Source organism: Aythya marila (assembly GCF_965140915.1).
Source record: "Aythya marila genome assembly, chromosome: Z".
Taxonomy (NCBI): domain Eukaryota; kingdom Metazoa; phylum Chordata; class Aves; order Anseriformes; family Anatidae; genus Aythya; species Aythya marila.
Window position 1 is genome coordinate 42,569,543 of NC_139080.1, and position 16,343 is coordinate 42,585,885.

Consider the following 16,343-nt stretch of genomic DNA (forward strand, 5'->3'; position numbering starts at 1 on the left):
CTCTAATCAGTTGTGTGAGCATTAGTAAGCCATGTCAGCTCATTTACATTAGCGGGTACTAATACAATAGGAAATGATCATACTGATTTCACTCAGATCCCTGGGCAGCCACCAGTTACCAACAGATCTCAGCTGAGTTTGAAAACAGCAATGTTCTTGATTGCTAAACGACTTTTTCCCTGTTGATACCCTCCCCACACTCACTTCTCCTGATCAATGTATCATTCTGATTCACACACATGCCTTCCTCAGGAGGATTTGGACCCACTAAGTAAAATCACAAGCTCAAAGAAAATGTTGGCCTTTATTTATCGTTATAATTTATGTTGCAAACTACTTCTACATATCCGCTCTCAGAAAAGAGAATTCTTTTATTGAAAGGCCCTACAAAACAGAGGTAAAGTACAAGATCAGAAGGTAGCTCTAGTAGAAATGACAGAGTATGAAACTCATTGCATTATCACACCATAAAGAATACATGAATTTGTTTAAACAAGACAAGGGTGAGTTTCCTAGTGGCAAGAAATTTCATGCAAAAATCCATCAGAATTGATGTGTGTCCCATGACTTTGACTCTCAGCAGTTACAGAACAAATCACCTCCATTTCATTATAACTGCCCCCAAATAAAATATCTGTTATGGATATACACGCAGAATGTATATGGCCACAAAGTTGTTCCTTTTCTGACCAAGGCTGGGCCAAGCACAAGCAATAATTTTAGTTGAAATTAGCTTCTTAAGACATCTTTTAGTTTTGTCACTATACCTTCATATACTGAATATACTACCATAATTTACATGGTGGCTTCTGCCCATCTTACAACGAAATTTCAGGATGGTCCTCTAATGTATCATCTCCCTTCTTCCACGAGGAAAGAGTGGGGAACAGCAAAACCTGTCACTAATACTTAAGCTTCCTGCAGCAGGCTGGCTACAGGCATAGCCAGGATAATAATTTGTACCCTCCTTCAACCACACATAATACAGTCTTTATTCAGCAAATAGCAAAGTCGTTTCACACCATGCCAAAGGTCAGCTTTTGCTGTATTAATAGCTGCTCTGGGAGGGTCAGTGTTGTGCTATCCTACATTTTTTCCAGGGCCTGGAGATGCAATTTCCTACAATCTGCAGGCAATTTCCCACCAATTTTCTTGGGGAGCTAATAGGCTGTGACAGGAGATGGAGCTAGCAAGCAGCAGGCGGCTTCAGAAAAGACAAATTGCATCTCTGCCACCTAACTGGGCAATCTAGAAAGACAGAGTTTATAGCTTTGTAGTGTTATTGGGCCCCATGCTAACAGCAAATCATTCAAGCTGCTATCTGAATTTCATATTCTTTTCCTTCTGAATTTGTTATCACCACATATCACTTTGCAGCCCTTTTTCTACAAACGACAGCTAAAAATGGATCATGTATGATTACTAGTTTAACTGCCTTTTAACTAGACAAGTCTTGCTAAATGCAATTCACATTCAGAAACAGAGAAATATACAGCCTCACTGTTAAGCACAGTGATATTTTTGATTATTTGCATACTTGTCAAGGTACAAAGCAGATGGCTACAAAAAGGGATTGACTTGTAAGCTCAATTCAAATGAATCACACAGTGCAAACTATAGGAATATTTTAAAAAAAAGCCACTACAGTGGGCACACCTATTGTGGTAAAAAAAAAAAAAATAAGTAAAAAAATCCCCACTAATCACATACAGTACAAAATGAAAGCATAAAAAAGCCAAATACCACTGATAAGTTCTATCTCTACTCTAGCGGTGCTTTAAACCTAAAAAGTGAAATAGAACAGTCTACAACCAGTTCAAAACCATCCATACTATCAAATCATTTACCTTACTGATTTACAATGATTTGGAGAATTAGTAAAATTAGAAAGGCTTTAAGAATGTATTACTATACTTACTGTAACATAAATTAAACTGATCCACTAACCCTCACTTAAGGTACAAAAAATAATGAATTAAAGAAAATGATTCAAAGGCACATAACACTAGCAACTATTGCAAGTTATATCTGTTACTGCACTTCCCCCTTTCTATTACTCCAAACCCAGGGGATAAATACTGTAAACATATTTTATTACAGTACCCTGTATATCTGTATGTTTCACTTCAAAATATAGAAGAACAAGTTTTTGAAGGCATGGAGATTATTAAAAACTAACAACAATATTCATGCTACTTAGCAAAATTTGCAAGGTTAATATTTCCCCCTTCTGTCAGTAAGAATAAATTAGGCAGAATTAAAAAAAAAAAAAAAAATCTAAATTATTGCTGTCCACTGGGAGATAAAATTAGTTTGTGTAGAGTACTGACATGTATAAAAATTTACTATAATTCAACTCTAATGATTTTTTTAATTACTTAAGTAATGAAAAAAATGTAAAATTACACTGAACAAAGTGTTGAAATATCCTAACATGCATTTGAAAATTACCACTCATCATTAATATCCCCATTTCATTTTTGTGTTTTTTAATAAGTTACAGCTAGCTAAAAGTATTGCAGAACTAGGGAAAAATTATAAATAGAGTACCAGGTCAATAATTTGCACTCAACAAAGAAGATCATCTACATAAACAATTAAAAAAAGCTATCAAATCCATTCAAAAAACACAAATATTTTCTCTAAAGGATTCATTAATAAAACACAAAATAATACCAGGACTTGAGAACCTTGAATTTAAACTAAAATTAATGATTTCTTTATACAGGTTTATAAACTCTTTGAAGTACACATTCAAAAACTCACTCATATTCTAGATTAGTGAATAGTCACCGAACTGATGTTGGAAATTCACACCCTACATAATTATCAATCAGAAAAAGTTATTATTAATGTAAAAGACATGAAAACATCTGTAGAGGACTAATATGTATTCAAGAGGAGACACACAGGAGCACAGCAGTAAACTAGTCCCTGTAGAAAACGTGTATTTCAGCAAGTAAATTTAATGTGGCCACGAAAATCAGATTGCAGAACCCCAAACTTTTGTGGCATACATGACATTCTAAGCAAATATCAAAGTGACATTAGGGTCATTTACATACCCAACAGCAGAGTTTGGCTGATTCCCCAACCATAGAAAATATTGTAAATTTGTAAAGCCATCAGATTATATATTTACTTGAAGGCCTTATCAAGAAAATACTCAGGTCCAGCTGCAGAAAACCAACCAACCAACCAACCAAACCACTAAGTCAATAGCTGGATTATTTTTTTAAGAATAAAGGAAATCTTGGTTGTTCTCCAAAACATCTTGCTACAGCAAACCACAAAATAAGAGTTATTAGCTTATCATAATTGCAGCCAGTTTTTAAAGTAATGGAGTAATCCACTGTGGATTGTTGTAAGAAGTGGAACAAAGACTGTGAAATGAACAGATGGATTTTATTTTAAACAAATTAGGCTCACTACCAGGGAAGTAACAAGTGATTTCTAAGTTTCCCAATGCTATGGGTTAAATTCCATTTATGATTCCTTCATTCTGCTTGTTAACTTTTTAAAACTGCCATTAAAATCTGCTCTTGAAGAAAAACTGGCCTTTACTATTTTTCAGTTAAAAGCCATCAACTCCACTTTTTATGCTAATGTCAGTATATAAAGGGGTAAGGAAAATATAATAGCATGTTTGATTACTTAATCTCAAAACAGTGTTATCTTTGCCTAACACATTATTGCCAAAAAAAAAAAATAACACAGATAGAAATAAGGTTCAAGAGATACTGTACCTTTGTACTGTAAACATAACAAAGACAGTCCTTGCCAAGCTTGTCTAGTGCTCCTTTCAGTGTCTCTCTATGAATCTGTATAATCTTACTGCGGGAAAAATTGCATGTGATTTTTTAGGAGAGAAACAATCTCAAAATCAACTTTTTACCTTAGGAGCCACCACAGACACCACAGATTTTTTATACAGTGATTCAACTATACTGACCAACAATTCCGCAAACAATAAAAGTATGAACAATGACACTATCTTATCTCTGGTTACTTGCTTTAGTAAAGGAAATTATTACAACATACATTGGCTGATACAGCTGATATGCAGCTATCCACTGAAAGATTCATAGACCACAGATTTTCCTGTGGTCTATGCATCACCAACAGACTTGTTAGACACAAAATTCTTACTGGAGCATAAGCCAGAAAGGGCACAGTTTGATGTTCAGCTTCTAGGAGCGAACTGTGGAACCTGGCAATATGGAATATGGACAGAAAAACGAAAAAAAAAAAAAAAAAAAAAAAAAAAAACCAACTCCTCAGATTTGAAAGTATAACTGATATGACTCTCCACATCACCAGCTTCGTTTTCTGAGAGAAGCACTTTAGCTCCGAAGAAACATAAATTGATATTTCTCAAGAATGATTATATTTCAGAAGTGATAGATTCCTTTGTTTCGAGGTACAGCATCTTTAAGAACATTTTGCCCACTGAAAATAAAGCACTCCTAATTTATTCTTCCTATTTCCCTTTGTGTTTTCTTGTATTGAATTTAGAGATTCTTTTTTAAGTTACAAAAACAAACAAACAAAAAAAAAATATTAAAAGCAAAAAATCCCCACACCCATGTGCTGAAATGTGTTCAGAACACTGTTTTGGCTCTTCTAGAGATATTTCTTTTTTTAATGTGAGTGGATGAGGTCTCCTATATAGTTCCACAGAAATTGAGTAAACTCAGAAATGACAGTAAGCTAGAACTACAAGGTAGATTTTTAAAGCACTGTATGTCTGGTTTCCCTAGCAAAATTTACCATGCTGCACTAAGCACTTAAGCTGCAATGGGACATCTGGGAGCATGTTGCTGAAAATGGGATTATCAAGTGCTGGGAAGCTGAGCTTTAGCTAAAAAAATATTAGGTAATGGAAAATGTTGAGAACTGGTTGTGATTTAACTCCCTTTCCTCTTAGGATTATATGACTGTTTATGAATGTCAAAGAAATGTCCACTTTCAATTCCAGTTCAGGTGTCCTTGAATTACCAGGCAGAAAATTTATGGAGAAATAGTCTTCAGTGAAATTGCATACTGTAACCTTGTTCTAAGTAAATTTTGTGGATCACTTGTTAAATTACCACTAGAACAGGTTGGAGAAATAGGTGATCTCTTTCCCTGTTCATTCTTTGCCCTCAACTCTTTCATTCTTTCTGGTGTTCACCAGGTTCTACACTGAGTTGCTCCAGCTCTCCTATTCTGTTAAAAAAGGACTCAAAATGACATGATGATGAAACTATGACTTAAGTCTTGCATACACCTACTTTCTCACATTATTTCTATGCATTTTTGATGGGGAAAAAAATAAAATAAAATCCTTTCAAGAGACCAAACAGTTGGAGACAGTTCAGCTTCTCCAGCTAAGTTGTAAGTAGACGCACTATCATGAGTCTGAAATGTGGATTCAGCACTCTTCCACTCTTCTTTAGTGTGCAAATATTAAGATCCATTTTTGTTGTTGTCTTTTAAAATCACTGGAATGGTGGAACTTCCCCCAACATATCAAAATTACATCAATTCAACAGACAGTATGAAGGCCTGCAACTAGATAGCATGATCCCATAAGTTAATGTATGGGCAGTCATTTAGGGGGAAAACAAACAAACAGCCAAACCAAAAAAAATAGCAAAATATCAATTTGTCTGCCTGCGTTTATGTCATTGTAGTAAATTAGATGCTTCTGAAAACTCTGCCTGCACTACCATTGCAAAGATGAGACAAACAAATGGTCAGTCATTTATACAGAAAAGTATGCATGTGATAAAATGACAGATTACATTTTGATGCTTATTTAAAAAAAAAAAAAACAAACATATGAACTTCATATTCCTTTTGGTGCTCCCTCTTCCCTTTAAAAAAAATAAAAGCTTTTGAAATGTTAAATGAATTTGAAAGAATTAATGAGGATGAAAATTATTTCTCAAGAACTAGAGACTTGTGGGTTGATGTGGGGAAATATCTTTGTTTTGAATTACAGCAAAAAAGATGTACCCTGCCACACTGACAATGGTATTGTGTGGAATATTGTCATGATGTTGTGCACAACTGACTTATAAAAGTTGATGCCTAGTACACATACAAAATATAGTATTTAGAATTTGCAAAGAATGTCATTCAGTTTAATTGATATTACCACAAATCTCCTGTTCACTAGTTATTGTTTGCACTGACATCCAATATGTCATTTGTAAGGACTCCCTGCTTCTGTCTGGCGTTACTGTTTGCCAGAGTGGCATTCAGACATCTCTGAATACTGAGGGCCACCCAGCGAACAAAGAATGTCCCAGAAAGGGGCTAATCAAAGGAATCTTTTAAGATTGTAATTAAATTGACAGAAAATAATAATTACCTACCCCATAGTTACTGCTGCTCCCTTTTTTCCATTTTCTTTCCCAGTGCCCTGTTACTGCTGGTCTGGTTTGGTCTGTTTCTTCATTCAAGATGCAGTTATCTCCAACCACTACTTTATACAGTGCTAAAGGAATTTACACAAGTTTCAAGCTCTACAAGTTTTAAATTTTGTAGGTAATAGTTAAGAGATGTGCCAAGATTTCATCAAATCTATTTGTAAAAAATGTATCTGCTGGTGCAATATATTTGACTGTGACAAATGAAAAAAAAACTTTTGTAAAATATAAGGAGAAACATGAAACGAGAAATTGAGAGGACTACTGTAAATTGAGTCCTCATGCTTTCAGACTCAAGGTTTACAAGTAGAACTGACTGGGAAAAAAAATTCATTACAATTGAAAAAAACATCATGTATAAATGCGACTAAATTAATGCACATGCATAAATAATGTCCCGTTCCATAGCAGCTCTGACTATGACTGACAAAGACAAGGTATGTCATGATTTTCTTGATGGTATCATTTTGAACTTCTAGATTACCAATAATGTGGTCAGTCTTACTAACAAGTACTATGGTGCAACTTATAGCAGAACCATGACATACATATGTTTATTTTCAATAGTTATATAAATATTTGCATTTTTGGATTCTCTACTATCAGCTTTTAAGAAAGGCAAAAGAATACTTGTGAATTAAAAGCCAAGGTGACTGTGTATTTCTTTGGAAGAAATCCAAATGTTCTCAACTGAAGCAAACTGTTGTCTTGGCCTTTGCCAGTGCTACTACTAAGCAGACAGAGTCAGATGTCTGGAATAACTTCTACATGAAAACAGGGTCAGCCTAAAAATTAAGTAATCTAGTACAAACTTTTTTTTTTTTTTTTTTTTAACTTCCTCATTTTAAAATGGCGTAACACTTCACAGTATTTGAGTGTAGCAAATATAATTCTTTTTTTCTGAAAAGCCTGAAGATTCTGCTTTTGCATCACTATGTATGAAAGGAACATGACCACCACCTAAAGCTGGTCTGTTATTTTCATACAGATACATATTCACAACACAGCTATAGACAAATATATAGATACATACGGATAGAACACTAATTTTAAACGTCTAGGAAACTACATTATCCTGAATGATTAACATTTCACATTCCAAACGCAAAGTCTATGTTTTAGTGCTACTACAATTCTAGATGCTATGAAACGGTTCAGTAGAGTGGTCATGTAAATTCAAAAGAAAACTGTCTCTTCAGACTGAAAATTGAAGAGAAGGTTTGACCCTCCCATGGGAAATCCCATATCCAGTCAATGCCTCTGTAAGTCAAACTTAATTTTTCCTGGTTATGAGTCTTTGATAAAGCACAGATATAAGTTACTATCAAATGTTAGCAAAATGAAAAAGTAGCTTTTCAAAGATGAGTGTTAACTTCTGGGCCAGTTTGTGTAAACTGAATATTTTGTTCAAAGACATCCTTCTGTTCATCTGTGATCTCCCTTAGCAACACAAGTTCTAATAAAACTACAGAACATAGGAAATGTATGGCCTTCACTGGCATAATAGCTAGGTTTGTCCAGCACATAGTGGTAGAACTCACTAATTTAAAAAGAAAAAATAAAAAATCCCCATATCTGGAATAAAATGTACACATTCTCTCCTCACCCATTTCCCTTGAGTACATCAAGAAAACTTGATTTAAAGATGCATAACTTTGGTAACTGGCTGCTCAGCATAGATCTTCAGAGATGTCACACTGATGCAACAGTTGAGGGACTCAAAGACTGCTCAGTATGGATACGTAGAGCCTATAGGCCTGTCTAATATGAGACACTAGAAAATTAATTCTGATTAATTTATACAGTGTATTAGTTAATAAGCAAAAAAATCCTTTACCAATATGCCCACAAGAAATTAAGAAGCAAGTTTAACTTAATTTAGGTTAATTCACTTCACTTGCAGTCCCTGCAAGTATTTAACATCATTTAAGTGATCCCCTGTAAAACTCTTTGTTGTAAAACACTTTGGTAATTTAATTAGATTTACCTGAGTATCTATGTATAGACAAGCCATTAAAAAGGAAACTGTTATTAGCTACCACTTTTCCTCTGTAAAATATGAAGGACACAACTTATCTAGCTTTGTTTAATCATACACATCCTCAGTTAAAAGAATAAAGCCTCTGATGTACTTAGTTGAAATGCAGTCCTTCATGAACTCTGTTCAGCTGTGGGAGAAAGGAGAGGGACATCACCTCTTCTAGAGAGACAACCAAAATAATTATGATCAGGCACATATTAATGTATCTGCCAAATAACATATACATGGGACATCACAATAAACTTAAAATAAACTGCACAACTTTATGAAATGTTCAATTTTTATATTTACACTATAATTAGTACAAAATTGCCTTTTAGTTTTTCTGCAGCACAAGACAGTATCTACTGGATTGATACCCTAATATGTCAAAACAATTACTAAGAAGTATGATAAAGAAATCTACGAAGAGTTATAAAGAATAAGACAGTTTTCAAACTATACATAGTGTTTGCTTTTGTTCTAAAAAGGTACTTATATCCCCAAAAGTTTTTTTAAATAAGCAGGGGGCGAAGGTGAGGGGGGAGAAGAGTGGTTGTTTGTACTAAAGCTTTTACTGTAATAAACTAAACATATTTACAATTTATACAAATGTTTGACCTTAAACAAAAATACAAAAACATATCACAAGATGCAGAACCAGGAAACAAGTTCATCTGAGACACTGCTGCTCTACACAGGACAGAATGCAAGTTGAATTGCAAGGAACAAAAAAGGTTATCCCCATATTCAGGCAATGAGAACAATTTGCATGAGGTCAAAAAAAAAAAAAAAAAAAAAAGGCTTCAACATTCTTCAGCAGACTTTGCTTTAAAAACTACGTCAAAAAACTAGGCTACATCTGTCCATCTTGCCTCTGTGTTCTGTTTGGTCCACGTAGCCAACATTTAGTTGCTGGACATTGCCTTCTACTTTGAAAAATCGGAGTAGTTTCATGACAAGGCCTGGAACCTCAATCCTCTTTTTCCTTTTTAAAAGGCAAAACCTTTCTACTTCTATAATTAAGAACAATTTTGGCCCAGTTCAACTTTTAAAAGTTATATCCCCAGCATATTTTTCAGTAGATAACTTCATAGACTGTAGCTTTTTTGTCTCCAGAGCCAGTGACTATGTACTTATCATCCACAGAGATGTCACAGCTAAGCACTGATGAAGATTCTTTGGACTAGAAGAAAAATAGAAATATATTACTTTATTAAAAAAAAAAAAAAAAAGTCTATTACCCTTATCTCAGCATCCCATTTTGGTTAGATCACATAGGTAAAGAGATCCACTCTTGGGACTTAAAATCCACTCTTGGGACTTAAAAAAAACTAGAAAATCCTTTTTTTTTTTTTTTTTTTTTTTCTTCTGTTTAAAAACATCATCGTGCTTACCTGGAAGATACTGGCTCCATACGGAGTTCTCCATGCATTAAGAAGGTTATCTTTCCCAGTACTCACAAACCATTTACCTAGAATATGAAACAGAAAAACTATGAAAACAGACTGAAACAGACATCTGACAGATTTGGGGTAAAATTGAAATCCGTTGGCTAATTACCATTACACAAAGCCCACACTAAGCAGAAACAATGTTTTACAAACAACTCAACTCTTACACCATCCTTTAAATAAATAAATAAATGGCTGTTCATAGCTAAATACATTTGCATTCATAAAACAGAGATATTTACTCATAAATTAACAGATATTAAATACATCTTGATTATCAAAAAAGTTATGATTGTGCAATTAAGTATGAAATAAGTGTGAAATAAATTCCTGACATCTTCAGGGCAACTTACCACAGTAAGCAAATTTGAGTGACAATACACAACTTTCATGAAGGTGCAGTTGATATTTGTCTGGTTTATTTACATGTAGCACTTCCACGTTGCTGCTCTCCATTCCCACAGCTAGCCATTCACCAGTAGGACAATAACCAAGGGAAAATATCTGAAAATTCAGCAACATTTACACTTTTTATTTTTTTCATATAGTGATTAAATGAATTGAGAGAGGTGGGAAGACAAGGGCCAAACAGAATTGACATAGTTCAATAGTGAAACAGCTTGTCAAAATTCAAGTGACTAAATTACCCATTCTTACCTCTTACCTTAGGGAAAAAAAAAAATGGAAAGAGAGTAGTGTCAGTTGTTTCAGAGCAGATTAATATATGAAAGCTCCAAAATATTGTGTTATGAACAGCCAAAGCAAACAAAACAATCTGACAAAAAAATTGCCAGTTGCATTTGGTTCATTTCTCAGCTTTCACCCTAACCATTCCGCTGTTCCCCACCCAAGATGTAGGACAATCTAGTTACCTGTGATGTGAAGTCATGCTGTTGTAGCTGTCTCCCCTCTCTCAAGTCCCAGGATCTGACAGTGTTATCCAAACCTCCTGTCCAGAGCTTGGTACCATCATTAGAAATGTCAATACAGCTGGCTCCATCTGTGTGGCCCTGGAATTGCCTGATAAAACAAACCAGATTGGATAATGATTTCCTGCCAGAGCTCAAGGTAAACACTGTTGTGGTGTTAGTTTTGGACTCTGTATGTGTGTGTCATCTCTTCTGTGTCTGCTGATGGGCAAAAATCAGCCCCTCCCTATGAATTGGCACAAAACACAATGGCATTACAAAAATATTTTGCAGGTGCTAGAGAAATAGATTGCATCATAGTTAGTTAAATAAACTCATTATTTTCTATCAGGTTTTGAAAAGTTTTGTGTGTGTGTTTGTGTTTTTTTTTTTTTTCCTTTCTTTTTGGTTATTAAAAAAAAGCTTGTGAGTACATTAAAGCACAGCAACTACAGTTAGAAGTACTAAATGACAACTCAAATTAAAGCAAATCAAGTGCTGAAGGAACAAAATTCCAGTTTCAGAAAACAGCTACTGTGTTTTTATTTGGCTGTAAGTCAACATGATAAATAATGAGCAGAGATATTAATAGGAAACGATCCAGGTAAAGATCCAGTAAGGCAAGCAAGAGCATCATCGAGTCAGCACAGTTACATTCTCTGGCAAGGGATCAAGAGATCACAAAACAAGCAGAGAGTGTATTTTCTTTTAAAATATTCTCATTAGGAATTCCCAGCTTTCAACAACCAAAAGGTCATCTCAAGTTTTCCTTAATCCTTTGGCAGAAGCCTTTTGCATTTTTCATCAGCAATTAGCTTTAGGAAAGTCTTTTGCATCGATGTCAAAGGTGGAGGGAGAGGGGGAGAAGACAACTAGCTTGGGAATGAAGAGTATGATTCACTAAACGCTACCACAGAAAGGTCACGAGGCACATTTTGTTTTGTAGCTCTGGTCTGAAAATTGCACGTGTTATCAATTAGGAAGATCAGCAAGCAAGTACTGGGAACACTTACACACAGCAAACACTCATAAGAATAAAAGTAATTTGTACCATTCATTCAAAACAGTCATAGATGGAGAAAGAATTCACCCTTACAGAGACTAAACGTGTAGGGCAAACTAAAGGCTTTATATAACTAAAGTGTTTTCTGATCCAGAAATTTAACAGAAAGCCAGGTTTGCACATACATTAATAGGAATATCTGCACATAAATTTAGGTTAATTACTGAGATACAGAAAATCTAATTAAATCACAGAGAAGAGTATCTTCTCCAGTGTATGTATTCAAATCCTCTAAGATACCATGGTCTTTCCCAATTTAGGCTCTTCATTCTTATAACATTGTAAACCATCACAACTTTGAAAAGCCTAGACCAATCTTCTAGTAAAAGCGCACAGCTTGTTACTAAGAGCCATTACACACATGGTCCTATCATTTTTTCTCTGCCACAGCACCCATGTTGAATATTAACCCGCCAGACACTGTAATCTAAAGTTAAAGAATATATATATTTCTGAAGTAACTTTTATAGCAACACATGTATTGTGCTCTCTGCAAGTTTTAGAGATCAAAGTCATCCTCCAAAACTCAATTTTTTTTTTTCTCTTGTGAATGACCAAACATCAGTTCTCTACATTTTCATAAAGAACTGGTGTGATTTAGCTTTTCAACTACTTTTGAAAGGTTAATTTTATTACATAGCATCACTAAACATGAATTGAAAATTCTCTTAGTAAATGCTCAGTACAATGGAAAAGAAAAAAACTCAGAGCTCACTGTAAGGCAAGTTCAGTCCAAATCAAACACAAACTAGTAGAAATGCTGCTTGTAGAAACCTGAAGACAAATCTCGACTAAATAAAACCAACAAGAACTTTTACACTGACTTCAATAGGTTATGTAACAGACCTTTAGGTCCTCAAAAACCATCTTCCAGGACTAGGCTGAAGCTACCAGAAATAGTTTCTGTCCAACTTGAGCACAAACTTCATTCTTTACAAGAGAAATACTATTTGTTTTGCTGTCATGAACCATTATTCAGGGAGATAGATGTTTATCTAGCTATTCAAAGACTAACTTTAATAAAAGTTGTCTGTAAACAAGTAATGACTCACCTGACCAATGTCTGATTGTGCAGATCCCACACTGCAATGTTCCCATCACTGCAGCACGAAAAACACACCTTGGAATCAGGGCTGATAGCCAGAGCATAGCAGGCAGGGGCTGAGGATGTCAGCTCTGCTTTTATACGAGGAGTTGGTGCTGCCAGGTCCCATATGGATAACGTGCTGGCTTCCCCGCCAACTATAAGGGTGCATCCATCAGGCAGCAATTTACAAGAGCGGATGTAGTTATCTCTGTTCTGTACAATACAAATCATCTTGGTTATGTTAATACATGCATGCCAATAATGGCCACTAATATGATTCTGACTGCATCCAAGTTTTAAACAGTAGGTGATTTTTTCCAATACCAAAGTACAAAAAAGGAACCAGAAGACCCTGAAAGGTCTCAAATGTCTACTTCTCATTACTAACCAGAGACTGCAGCTGCAGAAATTTAACTGCAGATTCCTATTGCTAGAGTCTAATATATTTTGAACCCAATGAAGTTCTTCATCTCATTACACAGAGACAAAACCAAAGTAAGCTTGCATTTGAGAAAGTGCACTACATGAGTTAAGACTACCAGCACCACAAGAATATTTACCAAAAATCAAATGACGTCTCATTTGTAATCACTGAGGAAAATACAGCTCGAGTCTCATGCCTTTCAAATTTTGGAGTTTTCTTTTAATCAATATTTTGCATTCACCATTTTAAAGTTAAGATGCTGAGTTAGAATATTCCCATTCTGGTCCTGAGTTTATACTGTTTCTCTGTTATTTCTCTGACTCCTTAAGCTTACATGTATTTGATGTAATTTTTTCTAACATGGTAACAGTTCTTTAGGAAATTGAGGGGTAAGATCAGTAACTCAAAATAAATAAAAAGTAGCGCAGGAAGAAATCAAAGACACTTCTATAATTACGGGTTTGCTGTTGTTTTTGTTGTTTCTTTTAAGTCACAGAGAAGGAGAAGTTAAGTATTACAGTGGAAATGCTGGCTTAGCCAGCCATACAGTTCCATAACTAAGATGAAGGCAGCTAAGACTGAGTAGAGACAAACCTGCCATGAAACAGAATGCATATACAACCACATGTATACCGCTGAACACGTGACACCATGGAAGTAGAAGCAAATAAAAGGCAAGGACTTAAAATAAAACAACAGCAAAACAAACAAACAAACAATATTTACTTGGATCAACACTTAAATTAGAATTGTTTCAATTTGGAATACACATATTATTGTGCTTTATGACATTGTCTGCTTCTAGTTTATATACTGCTTCTAGTTTAAGAAGCATCTTACTGAGCAATTAGGTTTCCTATTTAGCTTTTTGGCTGTACTACCTCACTCAATCCATTCTGTATCTCGGAAATGTGAAAACAAACCAGAAGGATGTGTAAGGTGCTGAACACTAACAAAAGTGTAACAACAGAGAGTGACATTGGTACCTTGTGACATTGTTTTATTTTATGGTTGCTACCCTCTTACAAAAAGTGGTCATGACTCCTGGCACAAGTAAAACACCCTACAGACAGGCTACCTTTGTTTTAAACCCATGCAGTGCAAAAATCACCAGCATGACTTGGGTGGGGGGAATAATCAGGTACACTCTACTCAGAAGTCTTACCTAAAATATTATTTCACCCTTAGTGATGATATTTATCCATAAACAAACCATTCCTTTTTTCTGTAACACCACCTGTTCAGTGTTTAAAAAAAAAAAAAAGGCAGCTAAATGTATAAAGCAGGAAACAGAACTGCCTGCTATTTCCTTGTAATATGAACAAAATCCAGACAAGGACAGCTATTTCCTTATTGAGTCTCCGAGGAGAAGTTAGCCTTCTGCCTAAGTTCCTGTTCACTTACCAGGCAGTCCAGCTGAGAAACAGGGCTCTTGTTCCCAGGCTGGCTGATGTCCCAGACTTTAACACAGCCCTTGCCACCTGTGTACACGTGTCTTGTGGGGTTGCTGATGGTAACTGCACACACAACTTCCCCATGATTCAGAGTGTTGATCTGGCGGGCATGGCGAGGGATTCCTGGACCGATGAGGGCATCAGGAGGGAAAGGAACAGGCTGCATCTGACCATCTGCAGTAACGTGAAAGGAGTAGGCTCTTTTTTGGGGAAACGAAAGAAAGGAGAAGAAAAAACACATCAGCCAACTACAGCGCTGAAATGCAAGAAAAAGACAGTACTTTGTGATTTATTTCTTTGCTACTTTTTACTTGTTAAAATCAAAGCTACAGTGACAAATAATACAAGGCACATAAGCATCAGAGGGAGAAAAGGAGTCACAGCAGACATTTTCAGCTCGTTTCACCTCACGTATTTGGGAAGTGGGAAACCACATTAAATCGTACTATTAACTCTACTGATAATGGCCATGGATATCACTCTGTCACCTCAACTGTCAAAAGATCTTTCAGCTGCTGGTTTCTATCCAGTGGTTCTGAGCTACAGCACCAGAAGTCCTGCAGCAGCAATCCCTGACTAGTCACTGCTCTTCCAGACATCTTCCACAAGAGGTTTCTACCCGTTGCTCGTGTAATATCATGACAAAAATTAAACTTGTCCTATGCTTGTTCCTGCACTTCATCTTCAATATCAGCACTAGCTGTGTGCATATGTCTCTCTTTCTAGCTGGGAACTAGTGTTTTAAATAGAAAATAGAACCTGCATGTACACAGCTTTCATCAGAAAGCTGATACCATTTCCTCATAATTATCATAGAATTGTTTGGGTTGGAAGGGACCTTAAAGATCATCCATTTCCAACCCCCAGCCATGGGTGGGGACACCTCCCACCAGACCACTTTGCTCAAAGCCCCATCCAGCCTGGCCTTGAACATTTGTAGAGATGGGGCACCCACAGCTTCTCTGGGCAACCTGTGCCAGTGCCTCACTGACGTTGTAGTAAAGAATTTCTTCCATATATCTAATTTAAATCTCCCCTCTTTTAGTTTAAATTTACATTTTCTTGAGTCAGTATTTTGGAAAAGCTGAAAGGCTCAGTTTCCCTGGTAGTTTTGGCACTTCTGTGATGTCTATTTTTGTTCCTTGCATGATTTCAAGTACATGAAAACTGAAGGTTGAGATAGCAAATACAAGCAATGGGACTACTCCTTAGGGAAAGTACACAAAATTATTTCTTTGTTTTCACCATGATGTTTAAAGTCATCTCTACTCAAGGACCAGGGCAGAGGTAGCTGCTAATAAAGGCTTCAGGTTCAGGGTGGTATTTTTCATTTGTTTTTAAAAATAATGAAAATACTACTGCAAAAGAACACTTTTTATTATACTGGTGAGCTCCTTTTTTTGCTCTTCTCTTTTAAATGCATCAATAACTCACATTTTAGATGCTGCTGTTACATTCACAGCATTCTTCAAGAGGCCAAAGTGGATAAAAACGGTGAGACAGGAGTATCCTTTCTA

At 35.7% G+C, this 16,343-nt stretch overlaps 1 protein-coding gene across 4 annotated transcripts in view; it reads right to left on the bottom strand.

Annotated features, from left to right (window-relative positions):
• Window positions 1-8,643: 8,643 nt before the first annotated feature.
• TLE1 (TLE family member 1, transcriptional corepressor) overlaps window positions 8,644-16,343 on the bottom strand; it is a 76,689-nt gene continuing 68,989 nt past the window's right edge. For 2 of the 4 annotated variants that reach the window (XM_082784369.1, XM_082784366.1), the window contains exons 15-20: window positions 14,777-15,026; window positions 12,914-13,161; window positions 10,763-10,910; window positions 10,244-10,394; window positions 9,834-9,910; window positions 8,645-9,622 (exon numbers count right to left, since the gene is read on the bottom strand). In XM_082784369.1, the coding sequence (XP_082640495.1) occupies window positions 9,515-9,622; window positions 9,834-9,910; window positions 10,244-10,394; window positions 10,763-10,910; window positions 12,914-13,161; window positions 14,777-15,026 (982 nt within the window). In that variant the 3' untranslated portion in view covers window positions 8,645-9,514. Of the gene's footprint in view, window positions 9,623-9,833; window positions 9,911-10,243; window positions 10,395-10,762; window positions 10,911-12,913; window positions 13,162-14,776; window positions 15,027-16,343 lie in introns of all 4 variants that reach the window. The other 2 variants (XM_082784367.1, XM_082784368.1) reach the window with 2 other exon arrangements.